Here is a 26,965-nt window from a genome sequence, read left to right as displayed (position 1 = left end):
TGTGTTTTTTTCCATTTACTTCTGATGTTTTTCCTTATGTTGACATACACTTTGATTCATTATAAACTCAAAATAACATTTCAAACCTCAAGATTACTCAAGTAGTGAGTAACTGTTTGAAATGTCCGATTTATTTTTTAGATAAATGCTATCAGACAAACAAAAATAAATAAAGATACAAATCTTAGTATTTTCAAAAGGAATATATGTAAAAACAACAATTCTAATTTCCAGATTTCAGTTTTCCCAGCATAAAGCTTGTTTTCACCAATACCTGCAGTAAATAATATAAACATATAAACAGTGCAAACAATGTCCAGTGACAAGATATGCTGTAAACTTTATATTCATCTTTGCTCCAAATGGCACAGCAGCCTCAGAGAAAACTGAACGAGGCATCTTCACACAACGCAGCTCAGTTTACCATAAGTTGTGCATCTATTTCTGCATATTCAGCAAAAATGTGCCCTTTCTTCACTCGGTGAGGTGATGGTTCAGCTTCAGCAGCAGTTTGCTCTCAAGGTTCTTTCTGTGAAGCTGTGACTGTTTAGCAGTGAACAGGAGTCGTGCACGACTGAGAAGTCCTTCACAAGCAGTGCTCGCCAATAGATCCTCCTTGCACTGTTTGGCTGTTACTCTGGGAAAAGACAAAGGCAGTGATGGAAGCCGTGACTGGAGCTGCGATGTAGCCTCTAATCTCAATTGTATGAGATCAGAGGCTAAAAGAAGTTACCGGAAACTCCACTGGCAGCATGTTATCTAATGTGTTAGACTAATTTTTTTTTTTTAAAGTAACAAGTCGAATTTTGCAAATGTAGTGGAGTAAAAGTACCGTTTCTTCTTCACAAATGTACTCAAGTAAAAGTAAAAAGTATTGTGCAAAAAGGGTCCTTTAAAAGTACATTTTTTTCAAAAACTTACTCAAGTAAATGTAACTCGTTACACCTCAGCTGGGTTAGGGAGCTAACCCTGCTGCTAACAGTAAATACGAAGTATTAAACATTATTGTGCAGCACGTAGGATCGACAGCGCACAGTGTGCTTTGAGGTAGGAGCCAAAAAGGGTGCAGTTTGTGTGTGAGCACCCGTGTGTACACCTGTGAGCATGGACGCGCTGGCATTTAAAAGGTTCCTTCATGTAATGATCTGCTAGAGGGTGCTCCAGAATATAGGGTACTTATCATTTGTAGGTATAAATGTGAAACATGAAAACATCACTGAAGCATTGAAAATGAGTTTTTATTGACCTATGACCTCTGATAAGCCCCGCCCTGTTCTTTACTTATGTCACACGTGTCCTCAGGACCCACAGATCCCAAAGCTGCCATCAGGTCTGCAGTCACTGTGAGGTCAGCGGGGTTCAGGGAGGAACTGAAGGTCCAGCAGTGTGAAGTCCTGACTGATGGGGATGCTGTTCTCATCGCACAGGAAGTTGCTTCTGATGGTGGTGATGAAGGTCTTCCTCGGGAGGGAGAGGAGGGTGTGGATCCTCTCTGCTGCCACCTGGATGTGTTTCACCTCCGACCCCGGAGCTGAGGAACAAAACAGATGCAGACAAGATGAGCAGAGGCGCCGAGAATGACACCAGGAAGGATCTGAAACCAAGAACTCCTTGTGTAACTCCTCCCCTCTGACTCCTCCCTCTGACTCCTTGTGTAACTCCTCTTCTGACTCCCTCTGATTCCTACTTGTGACTCTTCTGTATGAGTCCTCCTCTGACTCCTCCCTCCTGTGACTCCTCCCCTCTGACTCCTCCCTCTGACTCCTCCCTCTGACTCCTTGTGTAACTCCTCTTCTGACTCCCTCTGATTCCTCCTTGTGACTCTTCTGTATGAGTCCTCCTCTGACTCCTCCCTCCTGTGACTCCTCCCTCTGACTGATCATTCTGCTACTCAGTGTACTGTAACCCAAAAAGTGCAGTTACCACAGACACGAGCAAACTGCACAACAAGTGCAGAAAGAGGAAACAGGCGATATAAACTACATTTTGGGTTACAGACATTTTCTACCTCGCGCTGCCTTTAGGGCCTCAGTGAGTCTGTGTGCGCGTTCAGCCGGCCGCGGGACGTGGACACGTGACAGCACAGTTACAGGAAGGATGCTCACTCAGCTTTCTTTCTTTGAACCAAACCAACAACACTGTTTATGTTTACATTTTATGTTGCTATATTTTATTTTACTGCTAATATATTATTGTAAGGTGACCTTGAGGGTCTTCAAGGAGGCCATAAATAAAATGTATTATTATTATTACCAAACTATTTTAACAGCCTGGCTTCATCAAACACACCTCAAAAATAGAATTTGCATGACTAACGATGATGTAATCACCAAAGAAAGCATCCCGGTGCAGCTCTCTGAGCTTTTATAACGATGAAGTTGGTTCCACCATGGAAAAGATGGAGGATGGAGCCTCATCACCATTTTATTCCCTTTCCACTTGAAATGTTCGATCTGAGCGCCAGACTCTGAGGAAGAGCTTTAACAATCGGTTTGCCAGACCCCGATTCATCCATGCATCCACCCATGGTCCTCCATGGCTCCTCTATACCCACTGCGAGCTCCGTTTCTATCCCGCTGGTTTGGATTGGTCTTCTTGTGCATTTCCCGTTTTAGAGACTTGGAACTCCCGAAGCTTTGACATGTTCCACGACTGACCGTTTGTTTTCCTTTTATAATCGTCTCGCTGACAGGAACCAGCAGTCAGTCCGTGTTGGATTCATTCATGGAAGCACAGCCACTCATTAAGATCTGCAAACACGTTCTGCGAACTTCAGGCTGTTTCACACATTTACATCTGTGCACTTGTTTCAGGAATGCAGGTGACAGTAAATCCATATTTTTCACCAACACTGTGTCATTACAATGATTAAATGACTTCTAAGAAGCCAGGATGTTCAGCTGAATCAGCATCCTCTGACTGTCCTGCATATTCATTATTTTCCAGCAGGTTTCCTGTGCAGCAGGTTTGCAAAGCAGCGACTCCCTCTGCTGGACAGTTTCTGTAACTGCAGCTCCTCCTGCCCTCAGACGGTTGGACTGACATCACCTTTGCAGGGCTGAGCCAGGTGAGACAACTGCTCAGTGAGATTTACATGTACTGTATTAGCACAGGCCTCAGTTCACCTGTCAGAGGAAGTGGTCAACAGTGAGGAAGGCGACATCAGTGAGACACACCAGCAGACACACTCTGGGTGTGCTAGTGATGGGCAGGAGAAGGAGGGCTGATTACTAGTGGATGTTTTTGTGCTTCATCTGCTTTGACCAGAGAGATGGTGAAATTGGAGGATGTGAGGTGGATGTGGTGGAGGAGTGTGATAACCTCGCCATCCACATTGAGCTCCGGCTGAGCTGGAAAAGCAGCACAGAGCAGATTCCTGAGCAAGCTGAGCTCCTTCGGCCAGTCGGAGATGTTCCATCACTCTGCATCGGAGCTGCAGACAGCAGCAGACCAGAGAAACCGATGAGGAGGTCGGGCTCTGTGGCTGGACACCGACCCAGCTGTGGCGGCAGCTTGTGGGTCACGCCTGTGCTGCCACATGCCTGCTTGGAATAAAGCGTCACTCTTTGAACGACAGTCTCACCTGAGCTACGATGGAGTTTATCAGGCGGAGCCTTGAGGATCTTCTGCAGAGGATCAGGAGGTACCTGAACACACACCTGGATGGAGCCCCGCCCACTCACTGTCAGCACACCTGGTCTGAAAAACACACCAACACATGCTGGTGTTTTTATCTGTGAGGCTCTGAAACTTGTTATTTTTTATATTTAAAACTAAAAGAAAGAAAACCGTTAATCATCCGATGATGTCATCAGTACCTGTAGTAGCGGCGTACAGCGGTGTGGGGCAGGCAGGGGTAACACGGCCTGTAGATGTCGTTGGCGTCTGTGTCGAGCTCTGCAGAGCAGCGCCCGCAGCCGGTGTAAGTGATGTCACCGCTCAGCGCCACCATGATGCCTTCCAGTGACGTGGAGCAGTCCAGGACGGGCTGAGGTGCATTCTGGGAAGCCGGTGCATCCTGAAAGCAGAACGTGATGACCTGGACTCTGAGCTCCACATCACCTGATGGAGCGGAGAAGAGAACCTTTTAAAAATGTAAAAATAAAAACGAACAGGACCATGAATGGAACCCTGAGGAGCTCCGCTGCTCCTTAAACGTGGCGATAAAGCTGCTGTGGACGTTTCAGGCGAGTTTTCGTAGTTTCACTCACCGCTGTACTTCTGGGACAGCAGCGTGTCCAAGTCCAGCTCCGGAGTGCTGCTGTTTCCTTTCTGGCACCGTCGTGTCCGGTGGAAGTCCTGCACTCGGCGGTCAGTCGGGTCCACGGCCTGAACGGTGCTCCAGGGGGTGGAGTGCAGCTCTGGAAGGTCAGAGGTCAGACCCTCCCTTACCAGGAGGACACGGAAGTCCCAAACAGCCCCTGAGGAGGCAGGATTTACTGTCGGTGTGATTCACAGCAACAAACTCTTAAAGTAAAGCTAGAATCTAAAGTGACAGTTTCTTAGTTTGGTGGTACCAGGACGTCAGACATCCTCCTAAGCATTGTATCAACACAGCTTTTCTCCTTGTGTCCATTTCTAAGGAATCCATTTGAACTTCCTCTCACCAGCTGTGCTGCATGTGAAAGTGTCCAAAGGCTCATCCCTACAGTAGAAGTACTGCAGTACTCGTACCGTCCCACAGACACTAGAGTGAAAGTGAGATTTCACCCCACAGTGGGGTCTGGCGACAGCTGTGTCCATCTTTGACGTACAGCCTTTGTTCCAGAGCGTACCTTTGTCTCTGCTGAAGCGAGGCAGCCAGTCCACAGCTGCTCCCCACAGTAACACCGCCCCCTGCTGGTCCTCTGGCTGCTCCACAGTCAGGACAGCATTCAGCTGAACCGCCGACCTGCTGCGAGACTCCGCCTCAGCACGCCACTCTGAAAAACAGGGAAGGAAGCGTGCAGCGAACAGTTCAGCCGACTTAAATAATCTACATCACTGACTCGACTCGACTGCTGACAGCATTTCAAATGCTGAAACACTCAGACCTTCAATTAGAGCAGCACAGGTAAAGGTAGGACTCACCTGGGCTGATGTGTGTATGCGTGACTCGCAGCAGGGCGTGAACCAGTGCGTTTGCCCTCAGTGACCTCAGCGTGGCGTAGGGGAGGCGGTTCAGGTCTTGAGGGGGGCGACGTGGCAGAGACACCAAGAGGGGGCGCCGCTCTCGGAGAAAGCTGCACAGACACCTGAGAGAGCGAGCATTAACCTGCTGGGAAACTACAGAGAGAGAGAGAGGTAACTGAAGCAGGTCAGCTTTGGAGGCACGTGATTGGACGAAGGCTCGGCTTACCTGGTGGTGAAGAGGAGGAAGTGATCTGTCCCACGTTGAGCAGTTTGCTGCTGAAGGTTGACTGCAGCACAGTCTCCCCTCTCCACCTGTCCTCGTTCACCTGCAGCGCTGACAAAACACACAGAGAGCTTACGCACGTGGACACAACTCACCTCATGGCAGGGCGGCGACCATCTGAAGGTGACAGCCCCGCCCATTTATGAAGAAAAGTTGCAGACTGTAAATTAAAGATGGACAAAGCTGCCAAGCCTCAAAAATGAAGCCGAGGTGGGAGGAAGACCTGTTTTCTTCAGTGATCCAGAGAAACATGGATCCCTCCTGATACGACGCTGCGAACAGTAACAGAGAGTTTCTCTTTCTGCCTCCAGGTCTGTTTTGACGTCTTTTCTTCATCCATCCCTGACACAGAGCATCGTGTTCAAACTAAACCAGTCAGCTGTGTTTGTGTACCTGTGATGAGCAGAACGTCTCCAGGACCGACAGTCAACGCCCAGAACGCAGCCCGCCGCCATAGCACCACCTTCATCTCAACGCCAGATTGGTCTGTCACTACAATAGACGCTAAAGGCACAGAGGCGCCCGCCGACGGCCCCGACTTCACCTGTAGACATTAAACAAACATTCGTGAATTCAGCTTTTGAAATATTTCACCAGTAGATGGATAGAGTGTGATTAGAGCTCCAGTTTAGTCTAAGCTCAGCCCCCCTCTATCAGTAAAGGTGTAGCTCAGGGCTCGAGCTCACGTCTGTTCACCTGTATGCTGATGACACTGCCCTTTACGCTCGACCAGGCCGTCTTTCAGCAGTCGTCACTGATGAGCCCAACAGTCACCGCCCGGCTCTGCAGGGCTCGATCTTGCTTTCTTTTCTTTATATGACATCCTCCTTCATGTTTCTGGTCCCTACCCTGATGGGGCTTGTTTAGGGCCTTTTCTGCCCCCACACTTTTGTTAAATACTGCTGTCACCAGTTACTGGCCAGTCCAGAGCATCACTGCTTTCCAGAGGTTGTCCTAAACTGGTCACTAAGGTTAAATATTTTGCCTTTCTCACAGCTCATATCAGAGGAAGTAAAACATCTCATGCTCATGATTAGAATTTATTTCTTTATCCAGGTGTTTATTATTTCATTTCTTTCTAACCAAACATGGTTAGAAAGGCGTTATCCCACTGTAGCACGCTGTGGTACAAACTGGTGTTACCTGGAAACACACCTGGACTCACCTTGACTTCCTTCAGGTGACAGGGGTGAACCACCGCCACCAGAACTGAGTACCGCACCCCTGGTCTGTCACATCGGGCCAGGAGTGTGGTGGGACTGTGGAGTCTGGTGTTGGCACCTCTGTCAGGTGACTGTGGGGAGATTCTGGCTTTTTTGCTGCTGGGGGACACGGCGGGGGACTCGGCGTTAGTTGTGGACTCTTGAGAACAGAGGACCCCATCGGTGGTGGCCTCAAGGACAACACCGCCTTCCTCCACTCTCGGGGTCAGACAGGGGTGACTGAAGAGCTCGGCAGAGGCTGCAGGTGATGGCATCGCTGGGCTGAAGAGCTCTGGGGTGCTGGACGAGACGGAGGGAGGCGTTTGGGTGTGTTTGGGCGGGGTTTTCTCTAGGCTGGATGCTGATTGGACACTGCGTCTCAGGATTAACGCCTGGCTCAGAGTCCAGGTGGTGAGGTAATGAGTCTGGGAGGAAAGAGGTGCGGCAGCTGGCGGTTGTTCAGGTTTTCGATGATCTGGTTGAGCGGCAGGGAAACAGCGGTCCAGGTACTCGTGAACCGAAGCTGATGGCTGATCGTCCCGTCCAGCGTCTGACTCCTGAAACTTCTTCTCAGGCCGCAGATCCTCCTTCAGACTCCCTGTCTCTCCTTCCTGTCCGACTCTGTTTTCTGTCCAATCGCCTTCAGCGATTGTCGGATCGTGGTGTGTACTCGCCTCTCCTGTCTCATTTCCAGGATCACCTGAAAAATTTAGGTGGATTATTTTTCTTAGTCTGACGTTCAGAGAAGCGTTCACGATTCTGCCTCCTGAGGGATCCTGATCACTAAATCTAACAGGTGAGTTTTAAAACTGAAGTTACCTGCAGCCCATAAAGAGACACAAAGACGTCCTCACAGAGACTCATTTTCCAGACAGCCATGGCCTGTGGCTGCCTGCACATTTACAGCTCAGTAATTCAGTTAATAAAAAGACCAAAGCAGCAGTGAGTGCTCCTCCCCCCTGTTTGGTCCCTGAACGTCTCACCTGCAGGTCTGAGCTGCCCGTCCCTCCAGGTGAGCTCCAGGTGTCTCCAGCGAGCAGGAGCACGATCGTCTTCCTCTAACCCGGCGCCGGGCTCTGAGGCTGGGCTGCAGGCGGGCGGAGGAGCCCCGAGGAAGACGTGGATCTTTCTCTGGTCACACATGCTCCCTGCTGGAGAGGCGGACACGTACGGAAGTTTAACCACTTCACTCTAAATCCATGCATGGATGCTTTTTCACAAGTGACTGATTAATCATCAGCTGCTGCTGCACAGAGCCTTTCAAAATAAGAGCTCCACTCGTAAAATGACTGTGAAAAATAAAAAGCATTCAGTTAAAGCTCTGAATGGTTTAGGACCAAAATACATCAATGACCTCCTGACCCAGTATGAACCTTCCAGATCCCTCAGGTCATCTGGATCCGGTCTTTTATCAGTTCCCAGAGTCAGAACCAGACACGGAGAAGCTGCATTCAGCTTTTATGCTCCTTATATCTGGAACAAACTCCCAGAAAGCCTCAGATCAGCTGAAACACTCAGTTTATTTAAATCCAGGTTGAAGACTCACCTGTTCTCAGCTGCATTTGAATAAAGCACCAAATCCACACTTTAAGCTTAAATTTCAAAACTTACATTTAACTACTGATTTTATCTACTGTTCTGATTTTATCTGTTTTGATTTTATATCCTGTTGTTTGTTTGTTTGTTTGTTTGTTTGTTAATTAGTTAGTTAGTTTATTTGCTTGTTTTAATCAATTTTAAATCATGCTTTTTATTTGTTCTTGTTTCTAATGTCTCTGTAAAGCACTTTGAATCACCTTGTTGTTGAATTGTGCTGTACAAATAAACTTGCCTTGCCTTATACTTGGATGGTCAGAAAATTTGGTGCATTTCCTTCAAAACAGGGCTGAAAAAAGGAAACGTGCGTCAGCATGAACAACAGTCCTGTGGTCACCTGGTCCAGTGTTCCTGCAAACTAATGGGATTAACTGTTTTTCCTTAAAAAGTCCTTTAAATACTTACAATTCTGAAAACTAGCTGTCACCAGTGTTCCTCTCTCATGAAGTCAGTATTTATTTGGGCTAAAAGAAGATATTTAATGATAAAAATGTTTAATTCTCTTAATCTAAAGAAAACGTAAAATTATGCACTTTATTCTGGAGCTAAATCAGCTTAATGCAGACAGAAGCCCAGCACAAAAAAGTAAATAATAATAAATAAGTTTTACCAACAAAATATTGATTAAATGACCCATCTGTGAGTCTCAGACTGTGAGATCAAAGATTTTTATCTTCTGAGACCTGCAGAAAGTCTGGACTCTGACAGGAAGCCAGGACGTCTGCGCTTTTCAGACGTCAGAGAATCCGAAGCTTCGTTAGAACTGAAACATCTCTCAGCCAAACTCAATAACAAGTTACACAACAATGACCGAGCAGAAACGCAGAAGTGAAGACTGATGATGTGTTTCACAGCTGGGAACGATAACAGGGCCGTAAACAGCCCTCCAGCAGCTCCACCAATCAGAGCGCGAGACGCCGGGGGAGGGTCGCCCATCGGTGAGGGTTTACAGAGGCGCAGACACGTTTTAGACCCGCAGCCTTCAAAAGCACTAAAATCACTTTGAATCCAGGCCGACAGCTTCTGTTTTAGCATCGGGGTCAAAGGTGAGCACACCTCAGCACCTGCAGCACCTGACGCCTCAGCCACTCCTCCACACCGAGTAACCGTAACGACTTCACGTTCATTTTCTGATTCACACAACAGAAAACGGTGAAGTGCTCAGACTGCAGATACCTGCCAATCAGCAACATCCAATTCAAATCCTAGAATTTCACTCTGGCCTGGAACTGGAGAAAACACAGACAGGAAATGCACTTTCATAATAAAGCCATTTTTAATGACGTTCTTTTTTATTTGCTCAGTTAGCAGTTGAAGCCAAACATGGCCGACAGCATTTTCCTGGCAGCGGCCTGCTGGCGTCTCTTCCTGTGTCTGGTTTACCTGCAGACTCACGCTCCTCCCGTAGGATCGCATCACTCGGAGCTCGTACAATCTCCTCTTCATCACACGGTATTTCCAGACTTCCTGGGAGCAGGTATCGGTGTTCTCTTCGTCCTTCAGTGACTGATGTTCCTGCACTTCGTTTTGGTCCTCCAGCGTTTCTTCTTCTGGGGTTTCACCCTGCAGCTGGACACTGAGCTTCTTGGAGATCTCGTCGATCATCTTTTCGCTCATGTTTCTCCTTCCTCCTGCGCTCAGAGATCTGTGCTGCTCCTGGATTTGAACGTCCAACTCCTCCAGCTGTTTGACCTCATTGCTCAGCCCACTGTAAAGCGCCTGAGACACTTTGTCCTGTGAGGTTCCACTTCTAACCTTTAAAACGTTGGGACGTCATTCTTAACGCTCCTCTGTCTGACCTCCAGCTGCAGCGTTTTCTTTAGAAATCATGGATGAGTCATGGAGCAAACTCTTCAAACAGCATTTCCATCAAAGCGTCTTCCATGTCCACCTTTGACTGAAGCTTCCACCATTTCTCGCTCCAGACCTCGATCTCTCCATAGAGGTTCTCCCCGTCCTCCCTCCAGGTCACTCAGGTACTGTAAGCCTGCTCTTTCAGCGAGTGAAAGCAAAGCTGAGCGTGCTCCCTCTCTGACCTTCTGAGTGGTTTAAACCTGCATTCTCTCTGATGTCCAGCAGGGGGCAACATAGTCTAAGCATCATCGTGTTCGTTGCATTTCGCATTCTCACACGAGACACACAGACTTGGATGCAAAAATTCTGATTGGCTGTTTTGGTCTCCAATCAGCTCGCTAGCTACTGTAGCCAAACCCAGGCAAATATCCCAGAATGCAATTCGTCCAAAACCCAAACGAGACAGTTGCGAGACCCAAACTTTTAAGATATTTTCAGGTGAGAATGGTGCTGTGCAAACTTCAAATATCTGCTCGATGTATCAAGACATCACATGTTTGCACTAGTGCTCAGAAGTGTGTGCTCAGAATAGAGGCACTAAAATAACGCCATACATTACATCCTAACCAGCAGTAGAAAAATGAGGGAACAAATATATGATGAGCCAGTATCTGATTGGCTGATAGCATCTGAGTGCTGGGGTTTGTCCCTAACACTGTAAAATCATCTTCAGACAATGTTTTTGTAAACTGAGGAATCTGCACTGACAATATTTACTTATCGTGTAAATGTTGTGTTTACACAGTCTTGGGTTTCATGGTGATATGTATGTGAATTTTTGCATGTATTCTTATAATTGTTACTTTTTTCTTTTACCCCTGGCTTTGTGTGTTCATGTTCTGTTGTTTTGTATACTTCATCCATTCGTATGTTGTATATACTCATTGTTTGTTAAATAAAGTTTATTTAAAAAAAAAAAAAACTTCCCCTGAGCACAACATCAGCTATGAAGTTAGTGTTGCTATGGACAATATCATGGTAGCAAAAGAACAAATAAAAACATCAACAACAGGACACAAATGGAGTGTAAAATGCTTTAAAAATAGGAGTTCGTCTTTTATGTACAGTCTTTGTGATATTCAGCCCTTTCTAAATGTGTTAGCGCCCGTCTACTTCAGGTCCGCCTCCCTACACCCCACTGTTTCCTGATTGGCCAGCTGTATGAATAAGTCTGTGACATGCTGACATCAGCGCATCACTAAAGAAGTAAGAACAGTGTAAAGTCAGAATCAGAATCAGAAAGGGTTTTATTGCCAAATGTTGAGCGGGTTTACAACATTAGGAAATTGCTGCGGTGCTTCAGTGCAAACATACTGTCATAAATTACGCTTAAATAGACATGAAAATAAAAATAAGAATTAAAAGTTAAAAATTAAAAGTGCTAAATAGATAGGTATATACATGATATATACATGAGTGCAGGTGGTGATCAGTGCCAAACATGGAATGATGCAGTGACACAGCGTAGGGTCATGTGTTAGTGGTGGGAACAGTCATATGGTTATTGTTCATGTGTTCAACAGCAGAGGGGAAGAAACTGTTCTTATGGCGAGAGGTTCTGGTGCGAATGGACCGGAGCCTCCTGCCTGAGGGGAGCAGGTCAAACAGACTGTGTCCAGGGTGAGAAGGGTCAGCTGAGATCCGAGCTGCACGCCCCAGTGTCCTGGAGGTGTACAGGTCCTGCAGAGATGGGAGTCTGCAGCCAATCACCTTCTCAGCAGAGCGCACAATTGCGCAAGTGAGCGTGTAGACACGGTCAAACCTGAGCTCGTGAACAAAAAGTTTGTGAGTGACCTGTTGGCCACATGCAAACATCCATCACTTTCACTTTTCACCGTTTTGGTTCTGTGGATTTTGCTTTAATTTCTCTTCGATATTTTTTAAATCGATGCTCAAACTGAAGTTAGAGTAAAACGCAGACATTTCTACTCTGGACTTGTTTTCAAAGAAGTGTCTGTGAGCTGCAGAAAGGTCAGAAAATCTGAACAGAAAAAGTGTGACGACCCAACAGATTTAGCTGGCGACCTTTAGCAGGAGCCTGACCCCTATGTTGGGGAGCGCTGGACTGAATGTACTGCTCGTACTTCTGCACTTTCACATACGTTTTTTGTGCAATTTTGCATGCTGGGTTTTTTGTTTGTTTTTGTTTTTTACAGCGCATTGTGTTCTGCGTCCTGATCGACTGTAGACCACTGTCAATCAATCCCTGTCTCCTGTACAGTACACAATGCGTTCAGCTTGTCAAATGTATATAAATCTTCGATCCTACAGTGTAACTCTGAAGTGCTGGACTGTGTGTTTTTAAGTTTTCTCCCCAACAAACACAAACAATGTCGTTTTGCACCCTCAAAGGCAACCGCGGGTGCCTTTGGTTTCATTCTATAATACTGGACTTTTTTTCTATGAAGTTTTGAAGTTTGAGTGTTTAAACAAGAGGACAAAGTGTGAAAAAGTTCACGTGTATCTGAGAAAAGTGTACAAAGCTTGTAGTGAGGGGTTTTACAGCCTTAAAACACCTATAATAATTTAAAAAAATAAAGTTGGCTACTTCGCGGGTTATTTTTGGAACGTAACACCCGCGATAAACGAGGGACCACTGTATCAGGAGAAAATGGCTGAAAATCTGCAGTTAACGTTGGGCTTTTATTTGGAAAGTTGAGTCCAGACGACCGGATATGCAAAACTGTGGCGATGCTAGCTTAAACCGCCACACATTAACTCTAAACGTGTTAAATACCATCAAAATGTCCATTTTTGGGTGGATGCTTCCGTTTTAGAGCGGTATTTGGTCCTCTCCGTGTGCTTCTCTGCACTTTATTTAATAAGTTGTTCAGTTTTAACGACTTTTCCGGGTGTTGCCAAAAGCTAACGATAAGCTAAGCTACGTGCCTCCCCGGTGCTGCCGTTACAGTCTCGTGCGGGTTTTTGTGTATGAAATTGAGCCGCACGTCTTGCCCGGCGCCGCACGCGGCGGTGTAGCTTGACAGGAAGGGGCGGCGGGAAGGAGGAGCCGCTGCTGCGGTACAGCTCTGTGTTTACGCGGCTCCATTTCCTCGTCTTCCCCGCGGTCTCGTCTCACCTCCCTGGGACAGCGAACTTCTACAAACCGTGAAAATGTACCGGTACTTCGGAGAGCTACTCACCCGGGGAGCGGGCGGCGTCCTGGCCTCGGGGTACCCCGCCGCCGCTGCTGACTCTGTTCTGCCGGCGTCCGCGTCCCTGCTGCGGCACCGCGGCTACAGCCAGGCCGTAGATCCGGCCGACGACCCGAACTTCTTCACTATGGTAGAGGGCTTCTTCGATAAGGGCGCCGCTATCGTGGAGGACAAGCTGGTGGAAGACCTGAAGACTCGAGAGACTGCCGAGCAGAAGAGGAGCCGGGTCCGCGGGATCCTGCGGATCATCAAGCCGTGCAACCACGTCCTGAGCGTCAGCTTCCCCATCAAGAGAGACAGCGGGGAGTGGGAGGTGATCGAGGGCTACCGGGCTCAGCACAGCCAGCACCGGACGCCCTGCAAGGGAGGTGAGTCTCCCGCGCCCGGCGCCTGTTAGCACCGCTGAAAAAAGTTTCACTGAACAACGTGAAGCGACGTTCGCGCAGAGCCGGCGTGACACGATTTGAACCCACATGAAAAATGAATGTAAAGGGTTTGAAAGCAGCCTGATTCAGACAGACTAGATTTTTGTGCTTTTACTGTGATTTAAAACTAGACTCCCGTCTTTTAACCAACTAAAACCACATTGTGCATGCGCAAAGAAACTAAAATCAGATGTGCAGGAAATGTTATTCACACCAGCCCGAGGAAGCTTTCGTCCAGTGAGACAGCCACTTTAGGATTTTACTCTCCTCTCACTAATTAATGTGCATTCATCCCCAAAGCAGGGATTTCCTGTGTGAACCTGAAACACAGCTTTAATAACATCAGACGGTTGAGGTAAAGGTTCAAAGATAGCTCGGTTAAACCAATAACGACGTCAAGCAAACGCATCCACTTAACACACTGTTTGCTGCTACAACTACACATGTTTCTTTTCCAACTATTTATTTATGAGTGACTTATGTATGTATGTATGTATGTATATATATATATTGTACTATTCTTAGTTAGTGTATTGTCTGTCTTGTCTTAATGTTGGTTTAAAATGGAGCACTGTAACAAAAAATAATTTCCCCCAGGGATGAATAAAGTATTCTGATTCTGATTCTGAAACGGCAATGAACAATAATGCAAATATTGCACTGTAAAAGAGCTGTAGTATAAGAGCTGGGGTGGGCGAGAGTGAGGCGTGAATGCTGCATGTGTGTGCGTGTCTGGGGCTTGCTGAGCCATGACCCCTGTGGGATGTGGCCCCGCACCCTGCTGGAGGCTTCTGTTCTGGCCTGTAGCGGGTCCACTGCCTGCTGCAGATCACAGTTCTGACTGCAAAAGCTGCTGGACAGGATCTGTGTGTGTGACGTGTATGTACATGCTGAAAGGAGCGTTGTCTCCTGGTGCTGACGTTTCCGCCTGAGGCAGGAATGTTGTCAGTCCGGTTCGAGCTCAGGGCGCCGTGTTTTTGTTCTGAGCTCTGTGCCATCACTCTGTTTGGTCCGAGGTTCAGACTCTGCAGTACATGTGGAGACGGGGGTCACAGTGGTCCGACAGGTGGAGGTGTCGTGAACGAAATGCTTGGTTTATTCGGAGCACGAAAGACCACGTTTGGAGACTTGAACAGATACGATGGTGCAGCAGAGGATTCGAAGCTGCTTTGAGTGACTTTGAATGCAGACTTGCTGTGACACAACTCAGCCTGAGCCGCACTCACTCTTTAACATGTCAGCTCATGACGCTGACGGGGTGTCAGGTTATTGCCTGAGCTGCACCTTAATCCACCCACACACTGTCTCTGATGACCAGTTTCCTCCTGTGTGCTGGACAGAAACTGTCCTGCTCTGAGCTCACACCCCAGCCTCACAGTGGAAACGCTGGTTTTACTGGGGTTTCCACTGTGAGGCCGTGCCTGCTGGCTCCGGTCACACACAGACCTGAGCTTTTCCTGCTATTACAGGTTTACTCGGCTCATGTTTCTGCTGACAAATTGGTGCCAGTTTGAGCCTCGAGCCGCCCAGTGAAGGTTTCCTGGAAAAAATCCAGCTGAGTAAACGACCGCAAGCCGTCAGCGGCCTCCAGGGGGGCGGAGCTTGGACAGAAGTTCATAGAAAGGAGGGAAGCGATTATTAGGAAATGTTCCCCTCAGGTAGATTGTAGTTAGACGGTTTATGAGAACACAGAGAGCCTGTTTAATGCGTTCATGTGACCTGAACCACCAAACAAACAGAGACCTGAGCTGTCCAATCAGCTCAGAGCTTTTTCACACCCGCCTCAGCTGTCGTCATGGACCCCTCCACCTTTAACTGTCCTCAGAGTTCCCGCAGCTCCCCGAAGACTCGCAGGAACCTGAACGATCACATGATGCTGCTTCGCTCTGAAATCACAGAGCCGGTCAGATTAATTACTCAGGATTTATTCACGTCTGCTGCTTCGGCACACAATTTAATCAGTTAAACTTATAATGTTTCAAATTCACTCACATGATGGACGTGATGAACATACAGTCTCCGGACACTTTATTATGCACATCTTGCTAATATTCAAGTCTTCTCGATTCAACAAGATGCTGCAAACGCTCCTCACAGACTGTTTAACCTGATGTCATTAGTATTATTGCATTAATGATATTTGTAATAATAATAATGATGGATTGCATTTATATAGCGCTTTTCGAGACCCTCAAAGTGCTTCACAATGCCTCTATTCAGTCACTCTCACATCCACACACTGGTGGAGGCAGCTACAGGTGTAGCCACAGCTGCCCTGGGGCAGACTGACAGAAGCGAGGCTGCCATATCGCACCATCGGCCCCTCTGACCATCACCAGTAGGCGTTAGGTGAAGTGTCTTGCCCAAGGACACAACGAGCAAGACTGTCCGAGCCGGGGCTCGAACCGGCAACCTTCCGATTACAAGACGAGCTGCCAACTCTTGAGCCACGATCGCCCCATTGTATATGAGCTTTGGGTTATTAATCTTATATGTAATTGACTCCTGCTCATCAGTGATTGAGGGGGAATACAGGGCTCCATTAAGAGGCCACAAAAGGCTTTTTATTCCTGTTCACCCGTCATTCGCTGGTAACTCCACTCCACAGTGGCCTTTATGATGGCATTGTCCATCTTTGATATACAGTCTGCAGTTGGAGTTGATTGCTGGGATGACAGAGGGTTGGTTTTATTTCTATTTATTGGCATTTGTTTGTCCCAAAGAGCTTTGCTGACGGTAAGAAGAGGCGCTGTACGAGCCACAGACGTGTTTTACTCAGTAGACTGGGAGTTGTGGTGTGCTGATGGTTTGGTCACAGCGGTCTTTCCCGTGACTCTTGTCTGCTGCTGTGTCGTCAGCTGTGTGTCTGCAGGTCCTTCAGCGAGTCCAGCTTACAGCTTTTACTCATCACATCCAGTGTTGTGTGCGAATAAAGAGACGTGGTGGAGCAGGTGGAGGGTGTGGTGGTTTTCCTATAAAGCAGCGTGTGTCTGAGGCGAGGTGGCCACACCCGCCCTGAGTCACACCGAGTTTCTCTGCTTCCTCCTCCACGCCGTCCTTCTCACTTCTGCATTTCTCCGTCTTCCTTCTCTGCTTTTGTCTCCTCATCCATCATGTTGTCACTTCCTCCCGCCGCTGCTTTCACATTTCAACCTGCCTCCATGTGTTTTTCTTTTCCTTCCCACTCGCCTCCGAGCGCAGCCATTTTGTCCCTGCAGCCTGTGTTTGCAGTGATGCGTGAGAGCTGCTGGCCCACTTCCACGCTGACCTCCCTCCACTTTCTGAGCGCTCGCCTCAGCGGCTCAGGCCACCTTTATAAATGTTCACATAGCTGCACGTCCACCTTAAAGCTCAAACACACTTCCATTATGGACGGAACGTTACCCAAATATGGGCAGAGGCCTCCTGGTGGCCAAAGCAGGTAGTGCAGGTGGGCTGGCACAGATGGTGAACTTTAACCATTGAAAGTCTCATGAAATAACGGCGTGTGTCTGTTGCAGGTATCCGTTACAGCACAGAGGTGTCTGTGGACGAGGTGAAAGCTCTGGCCTCGCTGATGACCTACAAATGTGCCGTCGTAGGTGAGGACACACTGAACCCAGCACCCCGTCGCCCTCTGCTGTGTTTGAGTGAATCTGCTGCTTGTTGTCTTGTGAACTAAAGTGACTTTGTTTCCAGATGTGCCTTTTGGTGGAGCCAAAGCCGGCGTGAAGATCAACCCGAAGAAGTACTCGGTAAGTGCGACGCTTCCACGCCGGCCGGCCCTCCTCGGTGATCCTTGTGGTTTTATTTCTTGATCAGCGCTCGGCCTCGAACTAAACTGGAAATAGGATTATTGGGGCGATTGTGTTGCCATGGAAACCTAATGCCTTGTGGGTAAGTGAACGAAGCGCGAGTGTGCAAGTGTTCTTTCCCACGATGCTGCAGTCGGCCCCGCTCATCAGCTTGTTGTTTGTAATGGTTCCACGGCTGTAGATGGAGAACCCGGAGCAGCTGCCTGCTGTTTTACAGTAAACGTTCCGACCTGAGCGGAAACGCTGAGCCATCAGCTGGCAGAGAGACGCCAGGATTCACTCTGAAACGTGATGACTCGTGACTTTCTCCCCACATTGATGTCAGGGCCCTCTGCCACCCCCTCCCTCTCTAAATGTTTGCTCGACCTTCGCTCTTTGCTGCTTTCTCTGCTGGAAAACTTCGATCAGCTGACACGAGCATAACTGGGAGGACTGCTGACCTCTGACCTCTTGATATGAGAGAAATACAGGAAATGGACGGACAGACATGATGAAATGTTAAAAGTAGAGCTGTTCTTGTCCTGCCGAGCGCTAGGTCAGACTTTGATTGCGTTTGATTTATACCACAAGAAAAATCACACGAGTTCGTTTTGCTTGATTATCGTGTTTTCTCCTTTGTGTAAAGACAGAATGATCGTTTAAATAAAAATGAAAGCGCAGTTACAGGACGCCATATTTACTGTAACATACGGATGTTTGCATCGCTTCACTTTCATGGTTACATAAGAAATAAACTCCAGAGATGCCTGAGGGCCTCTTAATGTCGTGGTTTATGCTGTTGTTCGCCTGAAGGTTGCTGGTTAACCCCCCCCTGGAGACACGGATCCTGTGTCTGGTTTAAAACTGCCACTCGCGGTGACGACCAATTATGACAAACCCGTGAGGAACCATATCAGAACATCAGCAGAAGCTTCCTCGGGTCATTAACGCAGAGAGCTCATTTTCACTCAAACCCGTCGTGACCACAGCGCTCAGGGACCGCCTACAAAATGCCGCAATGGAAAAATAAAGTGGAGGATCACAAGAATCACGCCAAGCATTTCCCTTTGATCACACTGCAACACATAGCTTGTGGTAGTGGGGACTTTCCTTCATGTTCCCAGTTGCTGCTCTTTGGTTTCCCTCGTCAGACACAGACCAGACAAATGTGGGCGTGCACTCGTGCTGTCCTATAAAAGTGCCTGCTGTGTTTAATGGGGGTCAGACTGGGGTGTGTACTCCAGCCAGCACCGCTGAAAGGTGAAATGCATCAAAATAAAAATATGTGTATTTTTTTAAATTGTGTTTTCAGGACAACGAGCTGGAGAAGATAACCCGAAGGTTTACCATCGAGCTCGCCAAGAAGGGCTTCATCGGTGAGTGATGTCACACAGCGATGTCACACCTGTCAGCTCCACTGAAGGTGGTGCGGCTCTTAGAGCAGGAGGTGGGCTGCAGAGTGGCTTGCAAGTGGCTTAAATCTTACTGACAGGAAGTTCAGACAGAGTCAGCTGACGTGGGCTAATTTTCACTTCGCGTCCTCCCTGAACCGATGCGCTCTTGCAGGGCCTGGCATCGACGTTCCTGCTCCGGATATGAGCACCGGGGAGCGCGAGATGTCCTGGATCGCCGACACCTTCGCCACCGTCATGGGACACAATGTGAGTACTGACCCAGCAAAAAAGACGTGACGTCCAAATGCGTATGATTACACATTAGGGCTGGGCGATATGGCCTAAAATCCATATCGCGGTATAATTTGAATCATGTGCGGTAACGATATATATCACGATATAGTCTGTTCTTCTTTATAACGTATTTCCTATAAGGACTTAAAATCCTTTAATTTTCTCAAAAGTCGACAGTGTGCCTCATGTATGAATTCTGGTTGTGCTTACTGACCTCGAACAGATTTTCTGTGCTACACGGCGCTCAGCAAACTGTCAAAAATGTTTTAGTCCGACTTTGATAAGCTACGAAGCCGGCTGCCGTAGTCAGGAGCCTCGCGGAGTAATCTGGGTCCTAAACTCTGTCAGATTCAGGTCCCAAAGTCAAACGAACACTGAGAGTTAAAAACTGTCTAAATTCTTTCATCTTTAATAAAACGATCAGCGTTGCTGCTTTACCAGGTGTAACAATGAAGTTTAGCATCCAGGCATCCATGAAAACAAAAGTTATTACATTTAACGGAGTTAGAAGTTAGCAGGGAGTTAGCTCGCTAGTTACCTAAGCATGATATAGCATGTTCTGACTGAGAGATTTCTGAAAAATTCAAACGTACAGCTCTGCTATCACTTCCAACATAAATGAAGACAGGAAACTAAACAGCAGTGACGTTTGTAGGGTTACTGAAGTTGGGCTAGCTGCTATATAATGATGTGCTACGTGATCGCTAGCGACACAGCTATGTTAGCATAAACACAGAGAAGCTGGAGGATGAAGCTAACTTTTTTTCCATTCGATAAAAGTTAACGTGACGGTTCCTGATGGTTAGAGACAAATGCAATCGCATGGCAGGATGCTGTAAAAGGACCAAACTTCAGTCAGGAGAACAACTGAGATAATCCATCCACAGTACGAGGTTAGTCATTCAAATACTGCTGCATGGGAACAGAGCAGCTGCGAGAGAATTCAGCATTAGTGAATCAATGATAGGGAAGTGAAGGAAGCGCAGTTTTTGGCTTTCCCCATATTTCAAAAGTGCTTCGTCTCTTTGCTTTTACTGTCGCCGCCATAATTTGCAGATGTTATTGCTGCAGCCGCTGCCATGCTTTCAAGCAGAAACAGGCGCAGCTTGATGACACCATCAACATGCGCTATCGTGGTAGAGCGGTATAGTCAAAATCTCTACCGGTGGCCAGATTTATATCGTTTCTACCGTATACCGTTTATACGACCCACTCCTACATGTATTTGTAAAAACGGTCACGAGAGCATTTCATGTGTTATTTCAGAATTAGGCTGTTGTTTTTGTCTTTGACCTCGGCGTGTCGTCCATGTTCAGGACATCAACGCCCACGCCTGCGTCACCGGGAAGCCCATCAGTCAGGGAGGAATTCACGGCCGCATCTCCGCCACCGGCCGGGGAGTCTTCCACGGCATCGAGAACTTCATCAACGAGGCGTCATACATGAGCCAGCTCGGGATGTACCCCGGGTTCCAGGACAAGACCTTCGTCATCCAGGTATGCTCCGCCATCGTCACAACAGAACGTCTGCAACGTTCTGACGAGTTTCTCACACTTCGTTTAAAAGCAGGATGAACAGTGAACGCAGCACGATGACCACGAGCCCGAAACCTCCGTGTAAAGTTCTCACAGAAGAGCTGAGGGACGTCAGCGGGAGTGGGCCGATGTGAAGAAGGGTTGCTCATGTTATAAATGATGAGCAGATTAAGCCTAAGTGACGTTTCCTCATCCGTTCGGGTCCGAGTGATGTAACTCTCATCATCAGACGGCGAGCATGAGGCAACGTGCAGATGTGCATGTAGCTGCCTGCTCTGACCACACTGACTCGGCTGTGGATAATTTACATCACACTGCAGCAACTGCACCTCAGACGGGGACATCGAGGAGGAGTAACAGGATCTCCAGCTGTCCCTGTCCATCTTTTATTTACAGTGTGAGAGCAGACGGCTCGGTCTGGATCCATTTATGAAGAACAAATGAGAAAAACTTTTCTTCCTCCTCGTCACTTCTTCCATCCTTCCCTCCTCAGGTGACTCATGTCCAGCTGCATGTTTTCATTTAATCAACAGGCGACCGCAACAAAGAGACCTCAGGATGCCCTTCATGACGTTCAGCACAAGTGTTGCTGGAGAGCAGGGAGGAGGCTCCGCCCGTCCTCTGTGCTGATGATGTTTGGGTTTTTTCAAAAGGCAAATCATCCAGCGACTAAGACGCAGAAGGACCACGAGGAGACAACGCTGACTGAAAACAGACCTGAGCAGATACAGCGACGTCGTGCCCACAACATCTGCTGCTGCGAAAACTCAACCACTAAAGTCACAGAACAACCGCCGAGGACTTCAGTCGAGATTACAGACGCACCTCCAGGTTTACCCCTGAAGGTGGTGCTCCTCTACGTCACCGCCTCAGGACCAAGTGAGGTCAGAGGGCAAACTGAAGCTATCAGCTTTTCCCTGAAGTTTTGTGAGCGCGTTTCCTGTTTTTATCTTCTGGCACTGACTTTGGTTGAACACACTGGAACATTTTCTCTCAAAGGGCCTGAATGACTTGGATAGAGATGGATGAGTGTCTGGATCCTCGCCACAGTAATGCAGCCACTTTAGACTGTCACAGAATCTGAGTTACTTATTTTTTCTACCCATACCGTGCTGGTGCCCAGTCTAAAACCAGTGCTGTGTCTGTCCACCAAATGGCTGACCCGGCTTCTAATAACTCTACATAAAAGTGTGCAGTTTCCTATTCAGGAGAACGCTGTGTGATTTCTGACAGTGAAGCAGACACATGGGTTAATGCGCCCTCTGCTCTGCCTGCAGGGCTTCGGTAACGTGGGGCTTCACAGCATGCGCTACCTTCACCGCTTTGGAGCGAGGTGCGTCGGAGTCGGAGAATTGGACGGAAGCATCTGGAACCCCGAAGGCATCAACCCCAAAGAGCTGGAGGACTACAAACTGGTGGGTACACAGAAACAGGAGCAGTGTGCCACCTGCTGGCAGTACTGTGTCACTGCAGTGTACTAACAGTCCAGCTGGTTTGTTTTATGATTCGTGTGAAGCAGCTGCTGTTTTCATCAGTTTGAACGGTTTGTCGTTTCCAGGCCAACGGGACCATCGTGGGTTTCCCGGACTCGACGCCATACGAAGGAAGCATCCTCGAGGCCGACTGCGACATCCTGATCCCCGCCGCCAGTGAGAAACAGCTGACCAAAAGCAACGCCCACAAGATCAAGGCCAAGGTGCCACGGTTACCAGATCAGCTCATCACGTATACGTGCGACGATAACTCATGCACGCAATATTTAATTCAGTCTTTAGTCACAAATTATTCCGACTCTCGGGAATAACGGCACTGGCAGGAAAACAAAATCCTTCATGCAAGAAGCAGAATTCATAGAAGGAAGAAACCCACAAACTTATACAGAAAACAAGGTTTAGTAGATTATAAATATACTGCGTATGTATGAATTTAAAGGAGTGAATGTTCTCAGATGTGAAGAGAAAAAAGTGCTTTACATAAATAAAACCTACAAATAAAAGTAAATAAAAACCTTTAAAAAGTACAAAAAGCAGAAAATTATAAAGAGAAACAAACAGAAGTTGAGGAAACAAGACTTTTGATTTAAAAATAGTCGTTGTTGGATTTTCTGACTGTTTGGGAACAGCTGCTGGGAAACATCCTTAAAGCTGGAGATGAACGTTATATTAAAATCCAGTGGGCCAATGATGGAGGAACTCCACATGCACCCCTGTATACCGCTGTGTCTCATGCACACATGAGGAACCGTGCCGGTCCAGAGGCTGGAAGCCGTAAACATTTCAGATAAATTCAAGTAATCTAAATAAATAGCGCTAAAAATGTCCGTCCTGGGAAACCGTTTGTGGGTTTCCATCAGTAAACTGACCTGGAGTCTGTGGTACCTTCAGATCATCGCAGAGGGAGCCAACGGGCCGACTACACCTGAAGCTGACCAGATCTTCCTGGAGAGAAACATCCTGGTGATCCCGGTCAGTGGACGCAAACGCTCGTGACCTTTGTCAAAGGTTAATTAGTCTCAGACTGAAGTAAACGAGACGTCTGTGTTATCCCCTCTCTCTTCTCCTCTCGTGGGTCAGGACATGTACCTGAACGCTGGCGGTGTGACGGTTTCCTACTTCGAGTGGTTGAAGAACCTGAACCACGTCAGTTACGGGCGACTCACCTTCAAATACGAGCGAGACTCCAACTATCACCTGCTGAGTGAGTCTGAGCATCCACTCAGGAAGCCTCCCACCAACGCTCTGATCTTTGTTGTCAGTAACGCTCTCGTCTCCCTGCAGTGTCGGTCCAGGAGAGTCTGGAGAGGAAGTTCGGCAAACACGGCGGCTCCGTCCCCGTCGTCCCCACCTCTGAGTTCCAGGCTCGGATCGCCGTGAGTACACACATACTCGTAGTACTCGAGTACTGTCTCCTCCTCTTCCTCAGGTGTGTAAGCTCCACTCTGTGGTTTCAGGGAGCGTCTGAGAAGGACATCGTTCACTCGGGTCTGGCCTACACCATGGAGCGCTCTGCCCGGGTAAGCACGCCAAACCTGCAGCGCCGCACGAAGGGAAAGTCATACAACGTCACCGCGACCAGTTTATGACTCAAAATAAGCGATAACGCAGATGATGACAGAGAATTGTTATTGTCACAGTCGATGTGGAACTGAGATAAATATACACGATGATGATGATGAGCGACTTCATCCGTTGATCCCAGTTTTGGTTTAACGCGGGTGATCAGACGACCCAAAGGTTACATTAAACTTTCACATCTCACATCTGCAAACACCTGGATCATAACCCGACTGTTATGAAGAGTACGTCAGAATAAATGCAGATGTACGTGTATTTTTATTTATTATAGTTGGCGCCCTCAGAGACCACACCTCCCCGAAGGGCGTGACCCTGACCTGATTTTGTTGGTTCGTTTCTACGGTGACACAAAAGTTAAACAGAAGCTGTAACTTTTGTCATTTCAACTGTCAAAGCAAATGAAATCTTTGGAACGACAGATATTCCTCCCGTGCTTCCTTCTGAAGAAATCTGAACGTGACAGCGTTAGCGGCTACACGCTTCCTCCCACCGAGGGGGGAAAAGGAAGTGAGCACATCGCCAGGAACTCCTGACGGATCGTTTATGACACGAGACAGCACAGTTTAAACGCAGTGTCAGGGTTATTAGAATAAATCTACCCCTCACCCTGATGAACACATGGATGATAAATCAATGCATCGCGTGCTCGCTGATAAAAGTCTGTAATATTTGATTTCATGAAACAAACGTGTTTGAGTCACTTCCTGTCTCTTCACCGATGCAGCAAATCATGAGAACCGCCAACAAGTACGACCTGGGTTTGGACCTGCGGACGGCAGCGTACGTCAACGCCATCGAGAAGGTGTTCAAGGTTTACAGCGAGGCCGGCCTCATCATCACATAGACCCGCCTCCATCCACCTGTCCGTCCGTCTGTCTGTCCTACCTGAGTTTAGTTTCCACGTGTGTTTGAATTTCTCTGGGATTCTTCGTCTTGGTGCAGTCGCTCCTCCTCCTCCTCCTCGTGTCTGTGTCCTTCTTTGAATTTAAACTTTAAAAAACCAAAGAAACTTGCGGTCGGCAGCTTTAACGCCACGGTCGCTCACCTGAATCGCTGCTTCCTGCACAGAAATGACAAATTATCTGAGCTCACTGGCCAAAAGTATGTGGACACCCCACAGATGATGTGGGCGGAGCCTTTCAGATGAAACGATTCCTTTCTCTGGAGTGTCGCGGTCCCGAAAGCCTCGAGTAGACGAGTCATAAAACGAGCTTCAGGAAGAAACAATATTTGTTTTTTCATTTTTATTGTTTTATTAATATTTTCGGGTTGAATCATGAACAAACTGAGCTGAAGTGTCGGTTTAACACGCATGATTAGAAAAAGGTGCAATCACTGAATAAACCTGAAGACGTGCAGCGGGACATTTCTGTTGGCACACTTGAGATGATTTCCTTTTTCTCATTTCTGTAACTGTGGGGAAAGTGCCGGCGCTCTGTGGGAACGCTGGATCAGTGCTGTCACAGAGATCACACACAGATCAGACCTGTGAGAGATTATAACTTCAGGATTAAATGAATCTTTTTCTATCTTTCGAAAGGTTAAAAACTTGAAACGAGGCTGAACTCGGTTTGGACGAGTGACAGTGGTCTGTAGGTCGCCTCCTTCAGGCTCCGTTAACGGGCCCGGTTCGTATCGTGGAGGGAACGTCTGCTGCTGCAAACACTGATCCCAGATCAGTTCGTTGTGGGTGTCCACATACTTCTGACCGTGTCGTGCTTTTCTTCTTCTACTGTGACGCCGTGTGCACGTGCCTCAGGACTGTCGCTTTAATGTTCTTCTGCCCACAGTCACTTTATTAAGAGCAATAACTCGTTTACAGCCATCGCTGAAATTTTAAAAAACATCCAATTGAATGCAGACGTTTACAGCAGAGAAAACTTCATCATCTTATCATCAGTCCAGCCGCCGGAGCTCCAGACCCAAAACATTCAGGTCAGGAAAAACTCGACCAAAGAGCCGATATTTATTTTTCACTGTTTGAAATCTGTAGATTAATTTAGAAGATTTCATCTTTAGCTGCAGAAAGTTTGTTTCACTTTAAAAAAAAAAACAAAATTTATTCAAAAATTTGAAGTTTCACAAAAGTTTGTTTTTGTTAAATGAGGGGAAATCTGCTGCGCCGATAAAGTGCCGTTCAGTCAGGACGTCTGTTTCATTCCAGCTTTAGTTTTTATTTTCTGATAATGACCACAACCAAAAGTTGTTTCTTCTTCTTTGAAATGTTTGAAAAATCAGAAACCTGCTGTAAGAAAACTACAAACTATGCAAACACAGACGGTTCCCTGCGACCTCGCCGTCACAGCGCCCCCTGGCAGCCTCGCCTCTCGGGGTCAAACACTTGTTCCTTCTGTGGACTCTGAGTTTTTATGTTAAAGAGAAATAAAATCCAAACAAAGTGACGCCTGAATGTGTTTCGTTTTTTTAAAATCAAGCTTTATTGTTCAGTCTCCAGCTAACAGCGTTTTGTTTCAGTGCAAATACAATTTATATTTAAGAACAAAAGAGGTGCAGGGTCCGATCTGGCCGTAGGTCGAGTTGGAAAATGATCATTTAAAAAATGCAAAAAAAAAAAGTTTCATTTGTATTGGTGTCAAAATAAAATCTCTAAAGTTTGTTTTGTTTCCAGTTGTTTTTGCATGTTGCCAAATCATTTTGAAAAGCTGGATGGACCCTGTGCTGTAAGGCAAACCTGCAGGTTAATATGAAAACAATGTTATCAAAGTGTTTGATGTGTAGAGCTGGTCGTCACACACTGGAGTGAGCTCGTGTGCACATGTTGGCTCGTTACAGACGTTTGTTTGTTTACATGCTGATAAACACAAACAATAAAAATCAAATCAACTTTATGATGCAGAAGAGGAAGAATGAGTCACTCTGACCACCAAAAGTCAATAAATGAGGACGTTGAGTCGTAAAATGTAAGCTGTGCGAAGGAGTGCTGCAGGGGAGCCAGCAGGGGGCGCTGTCGCAGCACGACCTCTGCTCCCTGCTGTGACTGACATCTGTGGACGTGCAGGTGGCGTCTCACAGCTTGACCTGAAGGTGGCAGTGTTGCATCACTGGCTGCTGTTCATGGCCCTGACAGTGTTGTCTAAATAAAGTTTACCTGCTGAAGTACAGCAAAAACTATCTGAAGGATGGACACGGGTATGATGAACGAGCTGAAGACAGAATCTTAATGGGTCATCGGCTGAGCATGACGTCAGCACTCGCTGCAGGTGCAGAAGCACCTGAGACGTTTACCTGGATTCATGTTTGGTGGATC

General features: G+C 47.4%; 2 protein-coding genes across 2 annotated transcripts; one reads left to right on the top strand and one right to left on the bottom strand.

The window, feature by feature from the left end:
• Positions 1 to 119: 119 nt before the first annotated feature.
• On the bottom strand, positions 120 to 13,323 carry shld2 (shieldin complex subunit 2). Its single transcript, XM_085427689.1, has 11 exons — positions 13,191 to 13,323; positions 7,581 to 7,748; positions 6,561 to 7,297; positions 5,789 to 5,939; positions 5,339 to 5,446; positions 5,071 to 5,265; positions 4,776 to 4,922; positions 4,212 to 4,421; positions 3,819 to 4,062; positions 3,584 to 3,699; positions 120 to 1,531 (listed from the first exon to the last, which is right to left on the bottom strand). The coding sequence occupies exons 2-11, from the start codon at positions 7,738 to 7,740 to the stop codon at positions 1,350 to 1,352; spliced, it is 2,250 nt and encodes a 749-aa protein (XP_085283815.1). The 5' UTR covers positions 7,741 to 7,748; positions 13,191 to 13,323; the 3' UTR covers positions 120 to 1,349.
• LOC146655006 (glutamate dehydrogenase, mitochondrial-like) lies at positions 12,767 to 26,314 on the top strand. Its single transcript, XM_085427685.1, has 13 exons — positions 12,767 to 13,570; positions 17,128 to 17,208; positions 17,306 to 17,361; positions 18,713 to 18,776; positions 18,967 to 19,061; positions 20,405 to 20,584; positions 21,901 to 22,038; positions 22,182 to 22,319; positions 23,008 to 23,088; positions 23,197 to 23,320; positions 23,401 to 23,492; positions 23,574 to 23,636; positions 24,422 to 26,314. Exons 1-13 carry the CDS (start codon positions 13,162 to 13,164, stop codon positions 24,539 to 24,541), a joined length of 1,641 nt encoding a protein of 546 aa, XP_085283811.1. The 5' UTR covers positions 12,767 to 13,161; the 3' UTR covers positions 24,542 to 26,314.
• Positions 26,315 to 26,965: the final 651 nt, after the last annotated feature.

This window comes from Rhamphochromis longiceps, linkage group LG13 (genome assembly GCF_057381845.1).
Source record: "Rhamphochromis longiceps isolate RC_006_pf linkage group LG13, R_longiceps_female_GT1.1, whole genome shotgun sequence".
Classification (NCBI taxonomy): domain Eukaryota; kingdom Metazoa; phylum Chordata; class Actinopteri; order Cichliformes; family Cichlidae; genus Rhamphochromis; species Rhamphochromis longiceps.
Note: the sequence above shows the minus strand (reverse complement) of the source record. Positions and strands in the feature narration are given on the sequence as shown.

Bases quoted from the DNA above. Each gene is read 5' to 3' on its own strand.
- shld2 (XM_085427689.1), bottom strand. From the start codon at position 7,740: ATGTGTGACCAGAGAAAGATCCACGTCTTCCTCGGGGCTCCTCCGCCC. The intron at 5,940-6,560 runs GTGAGTCCAGGT...TAATGTCTACAG, and splicing joins GTCACCTGAAGGAAGTCAAG to GTGAAGTCGGGGCCGTCGGC. The intron at 3,700-3,818 runs GTACTGATGACA...TGTGTTTTTCAG, and splicing joins GCTGTACGCCGCTACTACAG to ACCAGGTGTGCTGACAGTGA.
- LOC146655006 (XM_085427685.1), top strand. From the start codon at position 13,162: ATGTACCGGTACTTCGGAGAGCTACTCACCCGGGGAGCGGGCGGCGTC. The intron at 17,209-17,305 runs GTGAGGACACAC...CTTTGTTTCCAG, and splicing joins CTACAAATGTGCCGTCGTAG to ATGTGCCTTTTGGTGGAGCC. The intron at 23,637-24,421 runs GTAAGCACGCCA...TCACCGATGCAG, and splicing joins CCATGGAGCGCTCTGCCCGG to CAAATCATGAGAACCGCCAA.